The 25,276-nt window shown below is 36.7% G+C and overlaps 2 protein-coding genes across 5 annotated transcripts in view; one reads left to right on the top strand and one right to left on the bottom strand.

Moving 5' to 3' along the window:
* Nucleotides 1–5,237, bottom strand: part of LOC121386746 (sodium- and chloride-dependent glycine transporter 2-like) — a 39,478-nt gene extending 34,241 nt beyond the window's left edge. For 3 of the 4 annotated variants that reach the window (XM_041517750.1, XM_041517757.1, XM_041517766.1), the window contains exons 1-2: nt 4,991–5,237; nt 2,967–3,098 (exon numbers count right to left, since the gene is read on the bottom strand). In XM_041517750.1, coding sequence (XP_041373684.1) covers nt 2,967–3,098; nt 4,991–5,135 — 277 coding nt within the window. In that variant the 5' untranslated portion in view covers nt 5,136–5,237. Of the gene's footprint in view, nt 1–2,966; nt 3,099–4,890 lie in introns of all 4 variants that reach the window. The other variant, XM_041517773.1, reaches the window with a different exon arrangement.
* A 1,544-nt stretch (nt 5,238–6,781) lies between these two features.
* On the top strand, nt 6,782–21,783 carry LOC121388900 (protein mono-ADP-ribosyltransferase PARP8-like). Its single transcript, XM_041520441.1, has 8 exons — nt 6,782–6,954; nt 11,425–11,523; nt 12,475–12,564; nt 14,226–14,413; nt 15,960–16,060; nt 19,442–19,502; nt 20,265–20,355; nt 21,710–21,783. Exons 1-8 carry the CDS (start codon nt 6,873–6,875, stop codon nt 21,781–21,783), a joined length of 786 nt encoding a protein of 261 aa, XP_041376375.1. The 5' UTR covers nt 6,782–6,872.
* Nucleotides 21,784–25,276: the final 3,493 nt, after the last annotated feature.

The following is a 25,276-nucleotide window of genomic DNA, read 5'->3' as shown; positions in this document are numbered from 1 at the left end:
GTAAAAAAAGTAGCACGTCGACGAAATCGTTTTGGCTTTCTACACAGTGGGTCCAAATATAACGGCCTATCTTATCGCAATTTCCATTCATGGCCGTATTTCGTAATGGTACACTTTTAAATTACACTATTTTGTACAAACACGGTTAGATACGTTAATAGTCTCTGATCAAAACATTTTCAACAGCAGTTTTGCACTGAAATGTTTTCTAGCATTCGGGGAAAAGACGCGTCATGCACCCAGTTTATCTTATTGCAGGGAGATACAAAGTGATGTCTTTCCAATATCGACGTCATTCAAATTAAAAAATTATCCTGTCAGTCTGCGCGTGCCAATATTACACTAGTTAGATATTGAGTAATTGTTATGACATTAGTAATATCTTACACTGGTGTGTAATAAAAGTAATTGATCACATAGCTATAGTCAATCTGAAAACAAAACAGCACTAGGGTTGGGTATTATGATACATTTTGTATTGCGATATATATATATTGAGATATGCCATCCTGTATCATGTTGTACAGTCATTAGATTTTAAGTAAGGCATGTAACAAAAACACCCCACCACCCACCCCCCAAAAAAACCCACATGGATACAATACAATTATGACGTTTATAATTTTAAACATTTAAAATATGGATCTCTTCAAATGGTATGCTACAGCTCGAGTATCCTCTAGCATTATTCTGTTTTATTATGTGAGAATAACATAACATTGTCGCATAATAAACAGAATAATGCTAAACGACACTCGAACTCTTATGTCAGGCCCTTCCTTCTATCACATCTTTGAATGTTCAGTTAAAAAACCCAGTTGAATGTAAGAGATCAGGGTTTCCATTTCATTTTAACTTATTTTCGTGCTTACCGGTATAGCCAGTTAAGGTTCAAGCACACTGTCCTGGGCACACACCTCAGCTATCTGGGCTGTCTGTTCAGGACAGTGGGTTAGTTGTTAGTTAGTGAGAGAGAAGAGGGTGTAGTGGCCTTACACCTACCCACTGAGCCCTTAAGAGCTCACTCTGGGTTGGAGCCTGTACCGGGCTGCAAACCCTGTACCCACCAGCCTGTATTCCTATGGCTTAACCACTGCACCTCCGAAGCCGGTCAGGGTTTCCAGCTGACAAGACGGGATTTAGCTCAGTCAGTTGACTGCTCGCTTGAGGTGCTTGCGTCACAGGATCAAACCACCTCAGTGGATCCATTCAACTGAATGGGCTTTTTTCTCGTTCCAACCAGTGCACCACAACTGGTCAAAGGCCTTGATGTATGCTTTCCTGTCTGTGGGAAAGTGCATATAAAAAAATCCCTTGCTGCATTAGCAAAAATGTAGCAGGTTTCTTCTCTAAGAATATATGTCAAAATTACCAAAAGTTTGACATCTAATAGCCGATGATTAATAAATCAATGTGCTCTAGTGGTGTTGTTAAACAAAACAAACAAACTTTTATTAACCCTTTGAATCATAACAATTAAGGATTTGAATTGGTATTCCAATAAAACTGTGCATTCCTAAACACACTCCCGAGCTAACTAACGATGCAGCTAGACGTGATTGCCTTTGCTCTCGATTTGCCCCCCCCCCCCCCAACCTGGGAGGCTTGATAGCAAGCTTCGGTGCATTGTTGGAGTTTCGCGTCGGGTATATCGGGTCACGGGCAACCGTGACCTTGGTGTACGGCGACGCGGCTCCAATGAAGAGGAATGAAGAAGGAAGAAGAAGAAGCGTGCGACAGGGGCGGCTCAGGGGGGAACAAAGCTGGCGGCTCAACCACCAGCGGCGGTCCCTTCTGCGTCGCCGCCCCCACCTACTCCGCAGAAGAGGACACGACAGCCAACAGCTCCAGAGTCCCCCAATGCGACGTACTCGCAACTTGACATAGGAATGTGTCAAGCACCGAGGGCGACTCCACCAACTTCCACTCCCAATGTGAAGTGGTTAACTATACCTACCGCTCTCGTCAAGTCGGCACCCGTTGTTGTTGCGGCGGCCAAGCAGAAGGCGACTTCACCAGCAGCCAAGCCGCAAGAGGATAGACAACCGCCACCCCCTGTTGACAAGCAAGAAGCATGGCACTTAGCCACTGGCAAGATCAAGGGCCAATACAGACAGCTGGTCCAGGGGGACACCACAGACCCGGCGACGTTGAGGGAGGTTCTGTAACCAGAACTGGAGGCCACTTCCAGATGGAAGTGACTATGAGCTTCACTCACTCAAGATCAAGAACAGGGGATTGGGTCTGATAGTGATGCACTGGTGCCAAGGAGACTTCCGACAAGCAATCCTGCTCGCTGAAATGGATAGCCACACCATACACAGGATGATGAAGGCCATCTGCGGCACCGGGTACCACATCGTCATCACAGACTTGTTAACCAAGAAGAATCAAGTCCCGAACTTGAGTGCCAGCCTACCTCTTGACTTGCCGTAGATAGCCAACCTTACCTAGGACAGGTAACCTCCTTTTTGAGCTTAGTTGGACTTAAAAAATTTGGGCCGTGGATCAAAATTCTTAATGTTTATTTTTTTGTAAATAGTCCAACGCACTTTACTTTGGCGCCCGTTCAATTGCTCAAATCACCTTAAAACCTTTTAGTCCGAGCATTCAAAAAAAATTTGGGTTTAATTTCTTAGTCCAGACATGTGTAGGATACAGCAGGTTATTCTCCGTAGGACCTAGTTTTTTTTATTAACAATAGTAAAAAAAAAATTATTCCAAATTCCGCCCACTTCAAACTTACCCCCCCCTCCCCCCCCACCCCCACCATCCTGGACTTAGTCACTGGCGAAAGTCAGAGATTACGCCTGTGACGGGCGTGCATGAAACCTTCGTGGTATATATGCATGTGAAAAAATTTCAAGTTAAGCATTCCTAAAAATTACTGTTTGTGTATCTGCGTGTGTGTGTGTGCGTGTGTGTGTGTGCATGTGTGTGTTTTTGATATCATAGCGTATATATACCTTTAAAAATTCTTGCAAATTTCCAGCACGTGGCCGGACCACTGCTGGTGAACTGGCCAATAAACATTTCCAGAAAGCAGATAGGAAAACCAAGTATAAACAGCATGACAGTGTACATGATCAAAAATGACACTGCAATCAGACAAGAAAATCTGTATCAGTGTCACAACATTCAAACTATAGTATAAAATGATAAATACAGTGAAACCTGTCTAAACCAGACCCTGAACAAACCAGAATCCTGTGAAAACCGGCTAAGTTTCATGGCCCAGAGTTTTCTGAATTCTAGAACGCGACCCTCTAAGCACAGGATCCTGTCTAAATATTATAGGTCCCCAACAGGAACCGGTTTAGACAGGTTTCACTGTGCTACTAATAAATATTATAGGTCCCCAACAGGAACCGGTTTAGACAGGTTTCACTGTGCTACTAATAAATATTATAGGTCCCAACAGGAACCGGTTTAGACAGGTTTCACTGTGCTACTAAATCTGTAATTATTACACAAATTCTATAATTTAGAAATATATTAGAACTCCTTGGCAGATTATTTTTTTAAAGTTAACCGTTTGACAAAATTAATTACTCTTATCATTAATGTATGATTTTCTTAACCCTAACCCTAAACTTAACCCATTTTCTTTCTGGGGGAGGCCTCCCATATTCCCTGTTGACTGTGGTTGCATTCAATTCCATAGTGCCATACCCAAAAATTTCTTTCTAGCAGAAACACTGCTTGCTGTTAATCGAAAAGAGTAGCCCATGAGAGGGTTTCCTCTCTATATATCTGTGGTCCATAACCATATGTCTGACACCATATAACCGTAAATAAAATGAGTGCGCCGTTAAATAAAACATTTCCTTCCTTCTTTTGATATGGGTGATGGTAACGACTGATAATTGTTTTTATGGGGCCTTATTTAAATTTTTATTGTAAGGTGATCAAATTGCCATTCTCATAAAACTATCCAGGTGAGCATGGAGACATAGGCTTGATGGTGTCCTAAACTGGTAACACAAATTTCAAAGTATTGACTAATTTAATATATTATAATCATGAACAACTCAAATTTAGTATAACATGTTAAAGGGACATACCCTAGTTTTTAAACACTAAGGCATATTTTTTACTATTAAAGCTGTTTTTGATAACTGAAATCATAGTTTACTTAGATTTTATGGTTTAGATTATCCACTTCTATGCATTTGAAGTGTTTTTGGTCATCATGGTGTTTTTAATATCACAAAATGCATTTCTCATATTTCTAAAAAAGCATGTGCACCTGAGAGGTGACAGTTATGGAGTTATGTTTTAGTCTATTTTTAGCGGGTATTTCAGGATTTCAAAGTCACAGACTCTCTGTTTCACTCAACTGTAAGTTATCCAAATGTGTTACAGGTTTGTAGATTAACTAAACTTAGGGTTAATTTTCATGGGCTGAAACTAGGGTCTGTCCCTTAATTAATTATGCAGCTGCAGTGGCACATTTTACTTAGAGGGGTTATGGGGGATGTGTGTGTGTGGGGGGGGGGGGTGTCGAAACACCCATTTCAAGCATTTTGGGTTTTTTAAATTTATTTTCTGGGGTAGCATGACCACTCTTAAAAACTATGCTTACTATAGTGTAGTCTAGACTTGACACATGCACAGCAATTTTACTATGGGAGGGTGTGTGGTCACCAAAGATTATAGAGGGTCTAACCACTAACAACTATCCCACTGTCCTGGACAGACAGCCCAGATAGCTGAGGTGTGTGCCCAGGACAGCGTGCTTCAACATTAATTAGATATAACCACGAAAATAAGTTAAAATTAAATGAAATATTGAGGGTCGTCATGCTCCACCGAAAAATATAGACAAAAAAGAAAATTTGCTTGAGCAGGGAGGGTTTCGAGCCCGAAGTCTTTCCCCTGCACACGCACCTGAAAAACCCACATGCTAAATTTCTTTCAAACGCGCCTGCTGCCGATTTTCCTTCGTTGGTGTATAATAGGCAAATGGGTCAAGCTGAATATGTCTTACCACCCCCATTCTTTAAACACGTGTTTGGAAAGATCAACACATTTCCAAATCCAACCGTGTAGCCCAAACATGCCAGAACGAACTCTGTCCGTGATTCCCAATATTCGCCTTCTTCCGACTTCGTTTTCAAATCTTTCAGGTACATTATTGTTAATACTTGCTACTTTTTTATAACTAATTGCATCATTAGTGATCAGTAGTAATTAACTTCATAATAAAAGATGCAGTCTGCAACAGGCAGTACCGAAATTTGTCACATGGATGACGTCATGATTACCGAACCATCATGACGTTTATTTAAAGCAGCAATCTCTCGTCCACCAAGCGCCCGCGAACTATATACATGCATATCGAGGCCCGTAGCTTATGAACAGGTTGCGACGGGGACGTACGCACCCCCCCCCCCCCCCAAAGTACCAATGGTCCACATTTTTCTATCAAAGTTTGATAACGTTACGTAAATGGTTCTTTTTATTTTTGTTTTGTTTTGTTTTTTAGGGGGGTGATATTTATTGAGTCTTAAGACTAAGTAGCCATTGCTGGAATTCTCACACCCCACCCTTAAAAATCCTGCGTACCGGCCTGAGACCTAATATAATGTGTCAACAGAAAGTACATTTTTATTTCAAAGTTCAATTAGCTTTAATTGCTTTCCCTCCCATTTAGAAACCACGTGGCTTGTCTGATCCCAATTTCAGTTCCTAAAATAAAAAAAAGGCATGGGTGGCAGGTCAGGTCAGACTGTAACGTGCACATCGATCGGAACAAGCTGTTGTAGCGCACGCCTGTCCTGGGCACAGGTGCCGGTCTCGGCCGGCTCCTCCGTCCAGGACAGGAAAAGGGGTGATGTGGGGTGGGTTAGAAGGGAGGGGCCTGCAATGACAGGTGCAAGGGAGCACCAGCAGTCCGAACGGGGTCGGTAACAGGCGGAGAGTGGTGCTATGGAATTTGAAATGTCCCGTAGGACTAAAGCCAAAAGGAAATGATGCGCATTTCTATGAAGGAAGATAGACGTAGTTTTGAACAGTCCGTCAAAAAATAAAAGGGGTAGCTACTTAATATATATCAAGTGCCCTACATATAATGTTTTTAGAAATGATTTACATACTAAAATAATAAAACAAGAATCACATTTTTCTTTTTTGACTAATAATGATTTTTTTTTTTTTCTTACAAGCAACAATATTCCGGAATTATGCCCTATCATTTGCAATTTTGTAAAGCGATGCTTAAGTTGCGTGAAAGCATATGAGTTGGAAGTAATTTCAAATTGCTTGCATTTCACGTCTGTATAAACTAATGGAGAATGTACGAGGGGGTGTGGATTCGTGAAAAATAATTCACGAACGCCATAGGTACGAATTGATGGTTTTTCATGGCTCTACACTTCTGACAACATTTGCTTTACCTAAATATTATTATCACTAGTAATAAGGCTTAAATTACATATGTATTTGTTGATGCAGATGTTTGTTCATGTAATTAATGTATATTTATGTTATTGTTACTGCAGTTAAATGTATATTATATTGTTATTTTTGCTCTGCCCATATGCGGGTGTTATGCAAATAAATTATTTTTATTCTATAGTTTTTGAATTTAGTATGGGTGACAAACATTTTATTATTAGATATTATCCAGTAGCCAACATATTCCACTGGTAAAAAACCGAGGATTTTCGAATGACAAGGAGACGGTAGGGAAATTAGCGAGGTGTTCCGAGAGGAATCGTATTTGCACATGCGTACATCGAATCCCAGAAACCCGGAAGTAGAATATGTATTGCTCAAGCAGTCAACATTTGTCATACAAACCGAAAGTACCGGTATCCAGTATAATATTATTATTGTGTTATTTTGTAAAATATTAAAAGCTTGCAATAATGTCTTCTAGATCTGATCAGTTTTTCTCGGATGTTGACAAAGCAATGTCCTTGTCTACCCAATATGGCTGGCCATTTATGCGTGAGTTGAATGTATCCTCAAGTGTGTATCGTCAACGTCCCTAACTGCGTTATGCTTCAAATTCCGTTCACTTTGTTTTCTGATGCACGGTTCGTGCAATCAACATCCGATTTGTTGTCATCGGCATGTCGTTCATTTATAAGTTTTTTCTTCACAGTTCAGGAACATTTTTATAAACAATAAAGTTGAGAAAAGTAAATACAAAACTTTACAAACCCCTAAAACCATTAATTTCACTAAGTCGTTTTTGTTTATTCCTTAAAATTACCAATATGGGGTCCACATGACTCGTAGAAATTGACTTAAAATGGAGAAAGATGAATTAACATTCGATGCGTGTCACATGACCTCACACGTGCCAGATCAACAAGGCCAAAGAATTTAATTTTTATGATTTTTAGGACCTCTGTTGTTAGAATTTGTTTTCAATTATTATATTCGATCTGCAAAAGGTATGCTACATTTTTGTGCCTCTATTGTAGTGAATAGTATTCATAATCCATTCATAACAGTTGTAAATAATTTTGAGTATATAAATTTTGTTAATTTAGAATCAATTCATTAAATTGTTTTATATTTTACAAACTATGCGCAGGTATGGAGATAATGCCTATCAGTATTGAAATCAAGTGTGAGCGATGTGTGTTGATAAAACGCGGACCGGACCAGAACGCTTGACAAATTGAATTTTTCCTTTAAAAAAATTGAATAAATTAAGTGTTCGGCAACTGTGCATAATTAAGAAACATATATTTTTTCATGTAGTTGTTTTAAAAATGAAAAATAATGAACTGCACATGCGCATTACGATACTTTTTGCAAACGCATGCGCCTGAACGCAGTTAGAAACGTCACACTTTTTCCTGTTTACTGTAGGGTGTTTCACTTTTGTTTACTAGAATGGATTTGTTTTACATCCAAATTGTAGATTTTTTTACGTTAAATGATTAAAATCTATTTTGTTTCACGTATTGTAGCTGACAAATGTAGAATAATATTTCCGTAAATATCGTATTTCGTGTTTTTGAACGCAGTTTGGAACGTTGATGGTATATACTATATTATATAGCCCGAGTACTTTGACTGTAAGAGAGCTAGACGGACATTTGGACATAAATACGCTCTCATTACAGTCAGAGACCAAGCTATGTATTTTTTTGGCAATTCCTGACAACCAAAAAGTTGGCAAAGATTTCTGCTCTAATATCACAACAATCCTATGTTTGACGTTAAATACTTTTACATCGATCATTTTCGAGTTAATTGATAAAAAAAAATCCACATATTAATCACTAATGCACACACTACAGAAAGAAACCCGACAGCACCCACATTCAGCTACGCTACGGCAAACTCCGGACAGCAGAATTCTAAGTTCGCCGACCTATATCGTGACGTTGCGTCACATGATCGCCCACTCAGCCATTCCGTCTACCAGGCGGAATCGCCCAGTGGGCGATCACGTGATCTACGTCATGAAATAGGTCACTGAGCTTTGTAATTCTTGCGATGGAGTGTCACGAAGCGTAGCTGAATGTGGGTGCTGTCGGATTTCTTTCTGTATTATGTGTATTAGTGATTAATATGTGGATTTTTTTTAATCAGTTAACTCGAAAATTATCGATGTAAAGGTATTTAACGTCAAACATAGGATTGTTGTGGTATTAGAGCGGAAATCTTTGCCAACTTTTTGGTTGTCAGGAATTGCCAAAAAAATACATAGCTTGGTCTCTGACTGTAATGAGAGCGTATTTATGTCCGAATGTCCATCTAGCTCTCTTACAGTCAGAGTACTCGGGCTAGTGTGTATAGATCTGTATGTTTTTGTGTAGTTCAATTCTGTTGTCAACTAAGTTTGATGGCAGATGTTACGGACTGATATTTGTGGAGCTAGAAGGACTTTCTTTTGGCACTGTCACTAACCCTAACCCAAACCATAACTCTATTATTATAAGTTGTAGAAGCATCACGAGGGGTATATGGCTTTTTATCCAGCAATCACTGTATACAGTGGCAAGATATGATGACTAGATAAATCTCTATATTTTCGGTCACTGACCAAAAATATAGGTCACGTGACATAAGCCCGACTCGACTCGAGTATTTCAGAGTAGATTTTCAATAAACATACTCTTTAAATCATTTGTTGAAGTGCAGTAAATACAAATAACTTTAAGTTTTGCGATAACAACACAAAACTTGTATATTTATTTATGAATTAGAGTTTAGAAATGCTTTTTTAATGTGACAGAATGTAGCTAGCGTCTTACAATAATGACGTCATGCCTCTTGCATGACATCATACAGCAAAAGCCTTGCTAGGTTGACAATACGTGATTTGCGTACACAAAACTGGAATAAATAATGATTTTCCGAATATTCCTGTAGGATTGCATATAGCCAAATAATCGAAATAACGCCAAACAATAATTGTTAACAATTTATTAACGGAGCCGTACCACGCGGACACGAACGAAACCACTTGCCAGTGTCGAAAAATAGTTCCATCGATAAACAAGTTTTTAACTTCAAATGTTTGTAATACGAAATTGTCTGAAACAGATATTATTTTTTTTTTTTTTTTTTTATCAGAAATGTATGTAGTTAAAAAATTATTGCTTTAACATTAACTGGGGTGGCTGGAAACTGTTGGAAATTACAGACGGGGTATAAGAGAATTCATCTTCATAAATCAAGGCTAATATTCGTTCCTCGTATTCAGCCTTGATACATGTCGTCAAGAAATCGTGCCACAAAATGGATGCGATGAGATCTGATTGCAACGAATCGCAACGCTCCTTATAGATTCCCTTTTTATTGTAAACAAAGATGGCAGCGTAAGCGTCCGGCGGTTAATTTTTTATATTGCTTTCAAGATTGTCACACGTTACCGATGCTGTGATTGGTCAGCGATGTCATCGTGTAAGGGACATAATCGGTGTTAAAATTTTTCTTCCAATAAAGGGCGCTAGTAGTGGATATCAGTAATCTTGACTACATGTATCAAGGCTGAATACGAGGAATGAATATTAGCCTTGATTTATGAAGATGAAGAGAATTTGGCTCTGCCCACAGAGGTATAAGGGATTTGTCCAACGGCAAACAACCAATGAGATTAAAGAATTTTACATGAAGTCGAGATAAAAGTATTTATAATGTTCTTTATACGTGACTACCAAAGGAAAGTCCTACTGCAAGGTGTTTTAGCGCACGCCTGTCATGGGCATATGTGCTGGCCTCGGCCATCTCCGTCCAGGACAGGAATGCATTGGGGTGGGTGGGAGAATGGACCGCTTGCTCTGGCAGGAACAAGAGAGCACCAGCAGCCCGACCAGCATCGGTAACAGGCAGGGTGGGGATGGATGGGGGGTGGGGGGTTGGTGCTATGGAATTTGGAATGTCCCTTAGGATTAAAGAAACATTCCTGAGTTTGCAGCAATTTTTTAAGATGTGATCGACTAACAGAGACTTTTAAACGATTGTAATTACATATCAAATATATTTTTCTGCAAAAATATCAGTGGCTGTATAGTAAATGTATTTCTGATCGTTTTAATATCTGTACTAGGTTAACTTTCATTTTATTTCCTAAAATATTTTTTCTCTCGTAGGTGCGAAATTATTTGAAAACAAAATCCAGTTTGGGCTTCTTACAAATATTAAGACGACCAGAAACACAATGAATATACAGACACTGATATTCTAATAAAGAAAATATATTTATCATGTCGGAAACACCTTACAATGCAGCAAACTTAGGAATGTCCCTTTAATGCTCAATAAAGAGCACAAATTGCCTGTTTACTGACATCTTTCTTTTAATTTCAAGAGTAAACACCACTTTGTACACCAATGACAACCCAAACAAGTAAATGCTAAATTAGGTAGTGTATTATTAAATAGATGTTTACAAAATATTTACTTGTCAGTTTAATATGAAAGACATAATCGACGAAAATCAGTTTTATTCTATTTCCGACACTACTTTAGTAGAAATTCTGGCGGGCTAGTCAATTTTAGTTGGTTCTGGTTAGTGGGGCTAGTGAAATATTTTCCATTTCTGCAACCCTAAGACATTACTTAATTTTATTCTTTAGGGTATCAACCCGAAATCTTCTTGGTATTTGTAACATGTATGCAAATACTATGAAGTGTATTTTTTATTACTCTAAAAACATATGTATATATACATGTATGTATTTGTGAGAAATACAAAATTAAATAATGAAATGAAATGCAATGCAGTCAACTCAAATCAAATAAGGGAACAAATTAATTAATAACTAAAACTATTTTAATTAGTAATTTAGTGAAAGTTGGTATGGGTTTAATTAGTAATAGTGAAAGTTGGTTTGGGTTTAATTACCGGTAGTAATAGTGAAAGTTGGTATGGGTTTAACATGTACATGTCAATTCATCGGTTCCCTTTTAATGCAGACTATTAACATAATTCTGTGTTTCTTGTTGTAGATTTTATGCTACATGATACCACTTTGACCTTCACCTGTCAACATGACCAGGACGGACCCAAGGAATATTCTTTGTGTATCTCCCCAGATGATTATCCACGTTAGTGATCAGTTATAATTGTTGGGAATCGGTTGGAATTTCATCTTCGGTTATATAATCGGTTGGCACCAACCGATCAACTATTGATCACACAATTGGTTAGAATTATATGAACATAAGAAGGATTTGAATTATAAGGACCATGTACCTATATTGTCATGTGTACTCAATAAATTGCTAATTTTTACTTTTATTAACTATTTAAATTCTTTTTTTTCTTTATTTACACATGAAAACACATAAAACACAAACTCCAGTATATCTGACATCTAAACTGGAGGAACAATTACAGTTAACATTTTCCCACACAATCAGTGATGGAGTTTTATAATTGATCATCACATCGGTTGAGCCATTATCCATGATGAATTTCCAACTGATTCCCAGAGCTATATGAGATAGGATTCTGGATGAGGAAGGTGTTGGCTGTGTGTGTATGGGTAGACATCCCTAAAATATATACATGAACTGTGTGTACTTTGAATGATTTGGTGTATTCTCTCTCTCTCTCTCTCTCTCTCTCTCTCTCTCTCTCTCTCTCTCTCTCTCTCTCTCTCTCTCTCTCTCTCTCTCGTCCCTCCCTCCCTCCCTCTGTCTCTGTCTGTCTGTCTCTCACTCTCACTCTCACTCTCACTCTCACTCTCACTCTCTCTCTCAAACATCACTTATTTAGAAGGGAAAAAAATCACTATTTTATTAAATGTTTGTTGGGTATTGATATACCGGTATATTCTTTGACGTACACAGGCAACTGTAGATTCCGTCTCTCGTGTCTCGTATTTTGTGCCTTGCATTTTGTTAAATAAACAACTCAAGCCCATGATTAAAACATTTTAATCATATTTTCTTTATTGGTACAATAACAAAAATAAGAACTCATCACATGTAATTAGTATAAAAGGTTAATTTTGTTTTCATTTTTTACCCTTGCTAATGTTTTTGTTGTTGTAGAAAACAGTGTTCTCACAGACCATGCCAAAAATGAGACTACAAACCTTGTACATAAACCAATCCATGTGTTGTTGCTTCAACTTCGAGATGGTAAGATCACTAAGAGTATGATTACAGGATATTTTATTAGATCCTTACCGGTGAATTTTTGCAATTTCTTAACTTTAATAAATAATTTTGTGAAATTTTCTGCTGACCCACAGTTAGCTGTGTAAATATTCCTGTGCTAAGCATGGGTTGCTTGTAGTTGCTATAATAATAATGTTGTAACTTGGGCATCGAAATAAGTCGAGAACGGTCGTTCAGGTTACCGGGAGGTTACGACATGTAAGAAAAGTCGAGAACGATGTTTCTTTCTTGACAAAAATTTCAACTTTAACGGTAGTTTCATTTCCGAATGTAAACCAGGCAATGCATTCTGGACTTCCACATTTCATTTTCTCGTAAGGAATTGCATCAATGTTCGCGTGCACTTGTGCAATAGACCACTTTCACATTCCACTGCGCATGTGCCCGTTGTGAGGTAACTCGAGGAAGCAAACCGCGAACTCACGCGAGATCTCGCAAAAATAGACCTGTGGACAAGTTGGGGGGCATAGACAATGGGAGGCCACGCAATAGGAATGTGAATATCTCCATGATTAATTATTCTATCAGTAGGGAATCCGAAAATTCTGTCGACATCCAACAAGACTTATTGGAGACATTTATGAATTATTGCTTATCACAAAATAAAAAATATTTTGTTGTTAATGCCCGACAAACCATCGGTTCGGATTCATACACAATAAATATCGGATATGGGCTGAAATAATATTAATGTGTGCACACGTGTATGTATGCAGATATTTATTGTATTTAACATAATTTAAATATTTATAAAGCATTATACAGATAAATACATTCATGAATCTTGTCGGGATTTCCTTTCATAAAGTTATTTAAAATTTTGTTCGGTATTTGGAATAAAATTAAATGATGCATATAAAAGTTGAGCTATGGTATATAAAACATTAGAATCAGGCTCGTAGGAACGATATTGGAGTTGGGGGAGGGGAGGGGGCACAATCAGTAGTGGAGGGACACAGTCTAGTTGGTGGGGAGGGCAAAAGCCATATTTTAAACATGGTTTATAAAAGAGGGGCTATAGTCCCCCCCCCCCCCCCCCCCCCCCTCCGACTTCTTGGTTGCTACCGACCTGAGAATGGTCAGAAATGTAACTGTATTGCATATACAACTATTTAAATTCGAAGCAAGATTATTTAACCTAAGAAAGATGTAAGTTTTATTTATAACAGATTAGACTAGCTGACAGCTTGATAATGTAGCTACAAACTCAAGATGGTCTCTTTATTATAAACTCATACGGGTCTATTATGCACAGTCATAAGGTACTTCGTTTGAATGTTTGAAGCAAACATATTAAGTACCATGTCAGGCCCGTAGCCAGGGGGGAACAGGGGGATCGTCTGATCCCCCCATGCAGGATTGAGAGTTCCGCTCTTGAAAATGAATTATTATTTTTTTCGGCAATCTGCGTTTAAGCAGCACCCACTAGATAAATAAGTAGTAGTAAAAGAAATTCAATTCTAACTTTCATATAGTTGTGGTAACCTATAGGTTACCAGGCTATAATTTGTGGTAACCTGTAAATGGGTTACCAGACACAATGCTTATTTCGATGCCTGGTAACTGAATGATTGTTGATAGTATTGTACATGTAGCTGAGCCAAAGGTTTAATTGTTTTCAGAGCTGTTTTGTAAACAGAAGAAGGAGAGTACAGAGAATGATACGGACATCGGCTACAATCGGTTGAATAGAGAAGAGTCGGACGATTCTGACTACAAGGAATGTGTGTCTGGTGGTGATGATGATGATGATGATGAGGATTATGACGGATACTATGTTATGGAAGATCATCTAAATGATGAAATAGAGGTTATAGTTTTTATAATTAAAGGGGGCGGGATGGTAAAGCGCTTGTATCATGAGATGGAGGTTATAGTTTTTATAATTCAAGGGGGCGGGATGGTAAAGCGCGTGTATCATGAGATGGAGGTTATAGTTTTTATAATTAAAGGGGGCAGGATGGTAAAGCGCTTGTATCATGAGATGGAGGTTATAGTTTTTATAATTAAAGGGGGCAGGATGGTAAAGCGCTTGTATCATGAGATGGAGGTTATAGTTTTTATAATTCAAGGGGGCAGGATGGTAAAGCGCTTGTATCATGAGATGGAGGTTATAGTTTTTATAATTAAATTTCCATTACATTCAGGGGCGGGAAGTAGCCCATTGGTAAAGTGCTCGCTCAATGCGTGGTTGGTCTGGGATCGATCTCCTTCAGTGTGACCATTGGGCTATTTCTCGTTCCAGCCAATGCACCACAACTGGTATATCAAAGGCCGTGGTATGTAGTAACCTGTCTGTGGGATGGTGCATATAAAAGATCCCTTTCTGCTAATCGAAAACAGTAGCCCATGAAGTGGCGACAGTGGGTTTTCTATCTCAATATCTGTGTGGTTCTTAACCATATGTCTGATGGCATATAACTGTAAATAAAATGTGTTGAGTGCATCGTTAAATAAAACATTTCTTTGTTTCTTTATAATTAAATTTCTGTTGCATTCATTACAATATAACGTCATCTTATTGGTCCGTAGCAACGTGAGTTTGTTCTTTCCTCGATGAATGTAAAATAATGTTGTATGGGAATGTTATATCTGATGATGTCACTTTATATTGGTAGTTTGTCTTATTGACAGTTATTGTTTTATAGAACTAAAAAATAAATCATATTAAAATGTGAACTTTTAGCATTATTACTATTAAGTATGTTTTAAATTTAATTGTATGGATTGTTTGTTATTTCTTTTACTTTCATCCGGATATGATAAAAAACAATTATCAGCAAACTTATACGACTGGTGCACTACGACTGTACCAAATTATTAATCAAACAAGTGTAATGATATAAATTGAAATTGATTAATGGGTGATAAATAGGATGTTAAACTTGCCCCTATTTCATATCATGTTGATGTCCATCATGAAATAATTTTCATTTATAATTTTCAGCTAAAGCTGTGACAATTGAAACTTATTTTACTTGGGATATAAACATGATACGAAATAGAAGTTTATTTAATAGCCTAAATATAGTGTCATTGTTTCTTTCTTTCTTTCTGAGGGTTTTTCTCATTCCAACCAGTGTACAATAACTGGTCCTAGGCCGTGGTATGTGCTTTCCTGTCTGTGGGAAAATGCATATAAAAGATCCCTTGCTGTATTTGGAAAAGTATAGCGGATTTCTTCTGATGACTACAGTACGTGTCAGAATTACCAAATGTTTGACATCCAATAGCCGATGATTAATTACTCAATATGCTCTAGTGGTGTCGTTAAACAAAACAGACTTAACTTTGTTTTTATTTACATTTATTTGTGTTTGTTTATATCTACATCTATTTCTCTTTTTTTCTCTCAGAATGATCAAGAGGCGGCCGAATCGGAAAAAATAAATAGCCATTTGGCTGAGGACATGGACAAAGTTCATCTTCTCTATGGAGATGATTCCCTGTCATACAGGTATGGCATGTAGCTGTGTTTGTATTCTCTTTCTTAACCACTGAGATACCCAGGGTGGACATGTTGTATGAATGAATGAATGTTTAACGACACCCCAGCATGGAAAATACATCGAATATTGGGTGTCAAACTATGGTAATGCAAACAAATAAGGTGATGTTCAACATCCATATAAAAATTCAAAATTTAAATAAAAACATTGTAAAGAACTGTGCAAAAATACAAATATCACAGATAGATACTGACTTTTACTAAAAATTTCAATTTGTGTTATATTGGCCATTCTCAAAGAGAATGTTACACCCGTGCACCACGGTGAGGTTACAGCATGCGCAGGGGACATGTCATATGAAGCCCATAAAATATTAGCAATTTGACAAATTTACTGATAAAAAGCTATCTGTTGCCAAATTCGTGTTTCTAAATGAACAAAAATGGCGGTACATCTATAAACAACAGACGATTTGCAATCTACCTTTTTGGCAAATTAGTAATGAAATTTATACTATATCCTATAACTTACCCATAATATCCATGTCATAAACCCATTTGATGTTTACCATTAATAATTTTTGGGTGTAAATGGGTCATTTATTTACAGTTAACAAGATCTGTATACCTATTAAGATTTAGTTAAAAGTGTATGACATCATATTACTGGTGAGGCGACTTCAGAACTTTAATTTACTAAACATATCAAATTAAAATGTTATTTTAGAAGTGTTATAGGATAAATAGAATTTGCTACTCATGGTTTTTAATATGTAAAATATCAACTTCATCTAGTTAATCGGTATTTGCCTCGACAAATACTGATCAGCCTAGACTAGCTAGGTTGATATTTTACATATTAGAAAACACTTGTGACAAATCCTCTATATATTCAACAACATCAACTTTAATTTGTATTCAGCGAGCAACAGCTTACATGCTGGATACCACACTAGAATAGTTACGTTAAATACAGATACAATATCTTTTTGTGCTATTTCTCTTCCAGTGAACATTCCTAAATAAGAATAGTTACGTTAAATACAGATTCAATATCTTTTTGTGCTGTTTCTCTTCCAGTGAACATTCCTAAATAAGAATAGTTACGTTAAATACAGATACAATATCTTTTTGTGCTGTTTCTCTTCCAGTGAACATTCCTAAATAAGAATAGTTACGTTAAATACAGATACAATATCTTTTTGTGCTGTTTCTCTTCCAGTGAACATTCCTAAATAAGAATAGTTACGTTAAATACAGATACAATATCTTTTTGTGCTGTTTCTCTTCCAGTGAACATTCCTAAATAAGAATAGTTACGTTAAATACAGATACAATATCTTTTTGTGCTGTTTCTCTTCCAGTGAACATTCCTAAATAAGAATAGTTACGTTAAATACAGATACAATATCTTTTTGTGCTGTTTCTCTTCCAGTGAACATTCCTAAATAGGCTGGGGACCTATAAACCAAAATGTTTATGTTGTCCATGTAACACACTCGTTGTTGTTGACAGAAAACAAGGCGAGGTCAAGGTTCAGGAATTTATTCCCAGGTGGAACCAGAACTTATAAAACAATTATACACACGACTCTACAAAAATAAAAATAATACATTAGTAATCACGAATATCACATCTACAACATTATGTTATTTATACTTATATTCGTTCATTAATATTCACATTTTCATCATACTTCAATTTAAAAGCATATAAAAATATAATCAAAACTATAAATAAGAAATTAAGACGTGTAGAAATACAATGCATATTCAAATCGTTGACAATATAATAGAAATCGCTGCAAGTGAAACAAGCGCAGGCCATTACGCTCGTGCAACATGTGCACCGCAGATGATTTAAACAATAAAACAACTACACACCTTCACTGTGGGCGATGAGTCTCACAGAAATATGAAACTGTCACATCGAAACCTATAAATAAATAACACTTTATAAGCTATTGTACCAATACAGAATAATACTTTAGTTGTAATTAAAATGAGATGTTATATTTAACTATGATTAAAATAACTAGTTTTAATTAAATACCTTTTACTCATTACTACTTTAGTTATGTGATTAAAATGAAACTTCTAAATTACTTTAATACATATTCATTTACTCATTATTAGTTATAGTTTACTAGATATATTTATACAATTTATAATAATGTGCCAACTTAAAACCACCAATACATGCATATTATTCAAACCTGTGCTGTGTTGAATGACGATGAATCAGAAAAAAGACCAACAGACCCCTCTTAATGAAAATCTTATGGTGTTGTCTGTGTATGTGAATGTTGCACGTATGTTACATGAAACATCACATGATAAAATAAAACCATGTCATTGGCTATTGGCTGATAACAAGCTAGGGCGTTGTCCAAACAAAATATGATATTCTCAACAGAATATCGCAGCTTAGAAAACTGAAATAAAATACATATACAGTAAATATTAAAATAAACTAATTACAAATATTTACTCCCCGTTACATCCACGTGAAGTGTTGGCACCGAATATGGAAATGAAATGTTTTATTTTTAACAATGCGCTCAGCACATTTTATTTACGGTTATATGGCATCGAACATATGGTTAAGGACCACACAAAAAATATCGAGGGAGAAAACCCACTGTCGCCACTTCATGTGCTACTCTTTTCGATTAGCAGCAAGGGATCTTTTATATGCACTATCCCATAGACAGGATAGCACATACCACGACCTTTGATGTACCAGTCATGGTGAACTGACTGGAGCGAGAAATAGCCCAATGGGCCCACTGATGGGGATCGATCCCAAACCGACAATGCATCAATCAAGTGCTTTACCATTTGGCTACGTCTTGCCCACTGAATATGGAAGACCGATGCATCAAAAAGTCAATTCTGTGGTTATCAGTTATAATGTTGTCTTGTGTACATCCAAAACTGTGCACATGTAGGGAAAGGTGGGGAGAAAAATTGTTCATTGCTATATAGTAATTATACTATAATTATTGTAGTTTCAGTGCTAGCCACAATAATGCATCAAAAAGTCAATTCTGTCGTTATCAATTATAATGTTGTCTTGTGTACATCCAAAACTGTGCACATGTAGGGAAAGGTGGGGAGAAAAATTGTTCATTGCTATATAGTAATTATACTATAATTATTGTAGTTTCAGTGCTAGCCACAATAATGCATCAAAAAGTCAATTCTGTCGTTATCAATTATAATGTTGTCTTGTGTACATCCAAAACTGTGCACATGTAGGGAAAGGTGGGGAGAAAAATTGTTCATCGCTATATAGTAATTATACTATAATTATTGTAGTTTCAGTGCTAGCCACAATAATACATAATGGTCATGCAAATAGTATACATTATGTGATCTTTTTTAACAGATTGTTGGAGTCTATTGGTGAAATTGATGTAGAGATGAATATACCAATATCATTCCTTTATGTGAGTATCTCCTTTATGAAATATAATGTGTAATATGTATAAATTATATAAAATTATTATGATATCTACAGGGAACATTTTGTTTTCAAAATCTTGATTATCGATATTTCTAGTCAATTAAAAATTGATTAGCAACCACTGTTTAATGGTTTTGAAATTGTGTAGCAATCTCTGCAACTTGTATAGAAAATTGCGATGCGATACGAAACAAAATGTTCCTGATCTATATATCTGCATAAAGATTTTAAGGTGAATTTATTCATCATGAAATCTGTATGATGTTGTAGTTTTAGTAGCAGTGGTGGTAGTGGTAGTAGCAGCAGAGCTTCTAGATTATGGTAGCCCCACTCCCATGGCTAGTGATATTCCATGTTGGGCTAGTAAATAACTACTATTGCCATGTCCGATGGCTAGTGAAAAAGAAAGTTGCAGTTAAGTCTTATTTTGTAAATACAAATATCCTGTCCCCACCCAAACCCCCAAAGTTAGTGTTTTAAGCTCTGTTTCCCTTTTTATATGACATATCTGATTATTACTATTATTTAGTAAAATGGTATTAACTTAAAGTAAAGTAGGGCTAGTGAATTTTTAATTGTGGCTAGTAAAAAAATTTAATCACTGGTCCCATGGCTAGTGGATTTTACAAAATATTTTCTAGAAGCCCTGTAGCAGTAGGAGCAGCAGTAGTAGGTTGTTCTGCCCATACTAATCTGTTTTCGAGATACAATTCTTAAAGCTATTTTGTTTTGCTGTGATTTTCAGGCTGATACTGCTGAAGCATGGAATCTTGATCTACACAAGCCACTGACTGTGAGATTGCACCTGTCATCTGTTCACTACCTCGATCAGAAAGGTCAGATTACACCTGTCGTCTGTTAACTACCTCGATCAGAAAGGTCAGATTACACCTGTCGTCTGTTAACTACCTCGATCAGAAAGGTCAGATTACACCTGTCGTCTGTTAACTACCTCGATCAGAAAGGTCAGATTACACCTGTCATCTGTTAGCTACCTCGATCAGAAAGGTCAGATTACACCTGTCATCTGTTAACTACCTCGATCAGAAAGGTCAGATTACACCTATTGTCTGTTAACTACCTCGACCAGAAAGGTCAAATTACACCTGTCATCTGTTAACTACCTCGATCAGAAAGGTCAGATTACACCTGTCGTCTGTTAACTACCTCGATCAGAAAGGTCAGATTACACCTGTCATCTGTTAACTACCTCGATCAGAAAGGTCAGATAACACCTGTCGTCTGTTAACTACCTCGATCAGAAAGGTCAGATTACACCTGTCATCTGTTAACTACCTCGATCAGCATCATCTGTTCATATAGACTGGCCTTGGTGGTGTCATGGTTAAACCATAGGACTACAGGCTCATAGGTAGGCCTACAGGGTCCGCAGCCCGGTACCGGCTCCAACCCAGAGCGAGTTCTTAAGGGCTCAGTGGGTAGGTATATGGCCACCACACCCTCTTCTCTCTCACTAACACACTGTCCTGAAAAGACAGCCCAGATAACTGATGTGTGTGCCCTGGACAGTGTGCTTGATTCTTAATTGAATATAAGCACGGAAGTAAGTTGAAATGAAATGTTCATATGAACATTCACCCTTGAGATTTGACTGACCTCTCTTGGCTGGTAGGTACTGGGTTCGTATCCCAGTACGAGCTCCCACCCAGAGTTAGTTTAACGACTCGGTGGGTAGTTGTACGGCCACTACACATATACACCAACTTGTCTCTCACTAATCACTAACTACTAACCACTAACCCATTGTTCTGGACAGACAACCCAGATGGCTGAGGTGTGTGCCCAGGACAGCATGCTTGAACCTTAATTAGAAAGATGTATGACAGAACTCTGTTGAAGTTAAAGGTGATGTCCACATTTATTTTATTTTATTTTATTTTATGTGATATTCATGTGCATATGTTCATATGCCTAGCTACATGTATGTGCCTGTATTCATAAACATTTTCTTTGTATCTTCTTTATATAAAACTAATGAATAATCACATGTCTGTTGTACAATGATTTTGAAAAGTCATTCTAGGATTGTCCTATTTCCTTCAGTTCATCAATTATACAGCAAAATGTTTACATTCCTGGGTCATAAATGTCATAGTACTGTATATGTACACACATGTACTAAATTTAAATAATAATATTGTCTAGTATATTAATTATTTTTGCTTTTAGATCCTCCAGATGTAGAAGTTTTTCAACCCTCAAGAAAAGGAAAATTTGGATTGGGGTGTCAACTTAGAAAGTAAGATATTAGTAAAAGGTTCGCTCATGCTTGAAAAGACCTGAAATTTGAAGGATTGCCCTAAAAAGTCCCTATTTTGATGATCTAGCCCTAAAAAGCCCTATATTTTACGGGCAAGTTTACAAAAGACCCTAAATTGGGCCATATAAGCCCTGAAATCGATAGACATTTTTTCTTCTTCCGGAAACATTAAATAAATTGCCGAAAATACAGCGATATCTACTTTCATTTGTTGATCTCTGTGCTCGCTCGAACATTGGTGTGTAAACAAAGAAAGAAAGAAATGTTTTATTTAATGACACACTCAACACATTTTATTTACGGTTATATGGCATCAGACATATGGTTAAGGACCACACAGATTTTGAGAGGAAACCCGCTGTCGCTACATAGGCTACTCTTTTACGACAGGCAGCAAGGGATCTTTTATTTGCGCTTCCCACAGGCAGGATAGCACAAACCATGGCCTTTGTTGAACCAGTTATGGATTATTGGTCGGTGCAAGTGGTTTACACCTACCCATTGAGCCTTGCAGAGCACTCACTCAGGGTTTGGAGTCGGTATCTGGATTAAAAATCCCATGCCTCGACTGAGATCTGAACCTAGTACCTACCATCCTTGGTGTGTAAACAATGCCAAAATGATACCAACGATTCATTCGTAAAACATTGTTCAGTATTGGTCACAGAAACTTTCAGGGAGCGTTGATTAATTGGTCATTCTAAAATGAAACATGCGCTTGATTAATTGGTCATTCTAAAATGAAACATGTTTCTAAAATACTAATCAAGAGTCTTTATCTCAGTGCAAACTAAATAAAATGGAATATTCTAAAATTATCTGAACTGAATCAGACATTTATGCCTACATGTACATGTATGTGGATTCTACGTATTTATGTTTATGAAATTTGTAGGACAGTTCCCTGTTGATTCCTACAGCCCGCTTGAACACTTCCATTATTTTGTTGAGTTTGATTCAAAGGTCATTGCAAATGGCGGACAACAAAGTTTTAGTCCCTAAATTTTACATACATTGACCCTAAAAAGCCCCTAAATTTAGGTTCTGTATTTCTGTATGAACCATGTAATACCGTAGCTTGAGTGTCTTCTAGCCCTATCCTGTTTATAAGTTTATAATTATTATGAGTATATAGGTAGAGCAACCTTAAACTTATATGTTAGTAAGTAGTATCAATGTACAATCACTCTGTCTGTTTTGAATAGGGTTATCAGCTCTCTTTTTTTTTGTACTAGTTACTAAATAAATGTATAACTTTAATGACATCAGGCCCTAAAATAGAATTGAAAAAAAATGAGAGAATTGACTGCTTCCTTCCCAGGAGAAAGGAGAAAGGTTTGATAAAAATAGGCAAAGTGAACATTATTAGTACATTTTGCAAAGTTTCGTCATGTTTGGCATTCATTCGGAAAGACTCCAAATTATACACCGAGTTCAAATTGTGCTATATTTCAATCTAAGATACTAATTTCGGTAATAAAATTTAAGCAAAACAGTTGTATGTTTATGTTAAAAACACAATATTATTAAGTTATTGTTAAGAAGTGAGCCAACTTTTGGCGAAAAAATCACCCATTTCACCAGTTAGACTAGGGCCTGGATATCAGTGACCTTGAAAATTACCAATCAAAGATATTAATTATATTACTATATTTTATTAATTTAATAAATGGAGGATTTGTCACAAGTGTTTTTTAATATGTAAAATATCAACCAAGGCTACATTAATCGGTATTTGTTGAAGTTCTGCCGAGACAAATACCGATTAACTAGATGAGGTTGATATTTTACATATTTAAAAACATGAGTAGCGAATTCTGTTTATCCTGTAACACTTCTAAAATAACATTTCCATTCGATATTTAGTAAATTACAGTACTAAAGTCACCTCCATCGGTAATATGACGTCATTTCGATTAGCACAAATTACTTTGACGTCACACATTTTTACCTTTAGACTACTGGATTAATTTTGGACAAAAAACATGTTGAGTGGGTACAAGTTTATAATTTTACTCGCATATATTCACTTGAATGTTTTATAAATACATAAAATAAAGTTCATATTTGAATCGGTAAGTATTCTTTTTCTAATTTTTCATAATATTTGAGATCAGTTAAAGGAACACACCCTAGTTACGGCTAGTTGTTAACCATTACCGTGTTGTTTTTCGCTATTAAACCCATTTTTTCACAAATAAAATTGCACTTTACTTACCGTTTATTATTTAGAATATACATTTCCATTCACCTGAAGGTTTTTTGGTAATCCTGGTTTTTGTAATACCACAAAATGCATTTTTCGTATTTCATAAAATGGCATGTGCCTCTGAGAAAAAAACGTTGAGCAGACAAGGTCTAATCTATTTTTAGAGGGGATATTTCCATTTCAATGTCACAGACGTCGGTATACCACGTGACCGTTATCATTTTGGTTCGGTTTGTTTTCTCGTGCACGGTTCGTGCAATCAACATCTGATTTGTTGTTGTTCATTTGTGAGATTTTTCTTCATAGTTCATGAACATTTTCAGTAACAATAAAGTTCAGACAAGTAAGTGTCTCAATACAAAACGTTACAAACCCTTAAAACCAAATCTTACGATATCTGGAGAGGGGATACAACCAGTTGGAACATGTCCAGGAGAGGTGAAAGAAACGCACCCCAAGTCTGTGAAATTTGTCGTGACGTAGGCATTGTTGTCCTTCGAGCGACATCTACCGGTGACATCAGAATACTAACTTTCAAAATTATTTCAAGCAATTGGGACATGGGGATTCCCATGGTATTTATCGATATAAAACCTGCTTTTTCACTCCATTTGATAAAAACGTGATTTAAGTGTGTTACAGGTTTGTAGATTAACCAAATTATAATTTATTTTCGCTGGATGGAACTAGGGTGTGCGGCTTTAATGTTTAAAATTAGGCAAAAAGTCTAAAAAGTCGCATTTACTTACAGATATCTGTGGCCAGCTGTCCAGTATTTATGTCCATTATTCCCGATAACAGTGGCTTTCTGACCAGAATATTTAAAAAAACATGAACCGATTCATATCCCAATATTTGGTGATTTTTGTTGCTGGTAAAATTATCAAATTTATTATCAAAATAGCTGTCACATTCAGCTATCGATCCCTGAAAATGACTGCTACGTGCCGCCATTGTTGTCAAGTGAAAACGGCGGGAAATATGAATTGGGGAATGCACTGTATACAGTGTACAGTAGATCGACTAGTGTGATGTCGGGCGAGATATCTTGCCTGCCGTAGTCATTAGGTTAAGTAAATCTTATGAAAATGTTACGCTCAGGTATACAGATCTTGTTGTCTTGTAAACAAATGACCCATTCACAGCAACTAGAGACCTTGCTAATCTGCATATATGTTTAAATTTGCATACCATTATTAACCAGGTTAATACACTAAATTATCACATGGGTTTATGACATGGATATTATGGGTAAGTTATAGGATAA

This window comes from Gigantopelta aegis, chromosome 2 (genome assembly GCF_016097555.1).
Source record: "Gigantopelta aegis isolate Gae_Host chromosome 2, Gae_host_genome, whole genome shotgun sequence".
Taxonomy (NCBI): Eukaryota; Metazoa; Mollusca; class Gastropoda; order Neomphalida; family Peltospiridae; genus Gigantopelta; species Gigantopelta aegis.
Note: the sequence above shows the minus strand (reverse complement) of the source record. Positions and strands in the feature narration are given on the sequence as shown.

Excerpts from the sequence above, each read along its gene's own strand:
- LOC121388900 (XM_041520441.1), top strand. The coding sequence starts at position 6,873 with ATGTCTTCTAGATCTGATCAGTTTTTCTCGGATGTTGACAAAGCAATG. Across the intron at positions 14,414-15,959 it reads ATCTAAATGATGAAATAGAG|AATGATCAAGAGGCGGCCGA; the intron begins GTTATAGTTTTT and ends TTTTTCTCTCAG. Across the intron at positions 19,503-20,264 it reads TACCAATATCATTCCTTTAT|GCTGATACTGCTGAAGCATG; the intron begins GTGAGTATCTCC and ends TGTGATTTTCAG.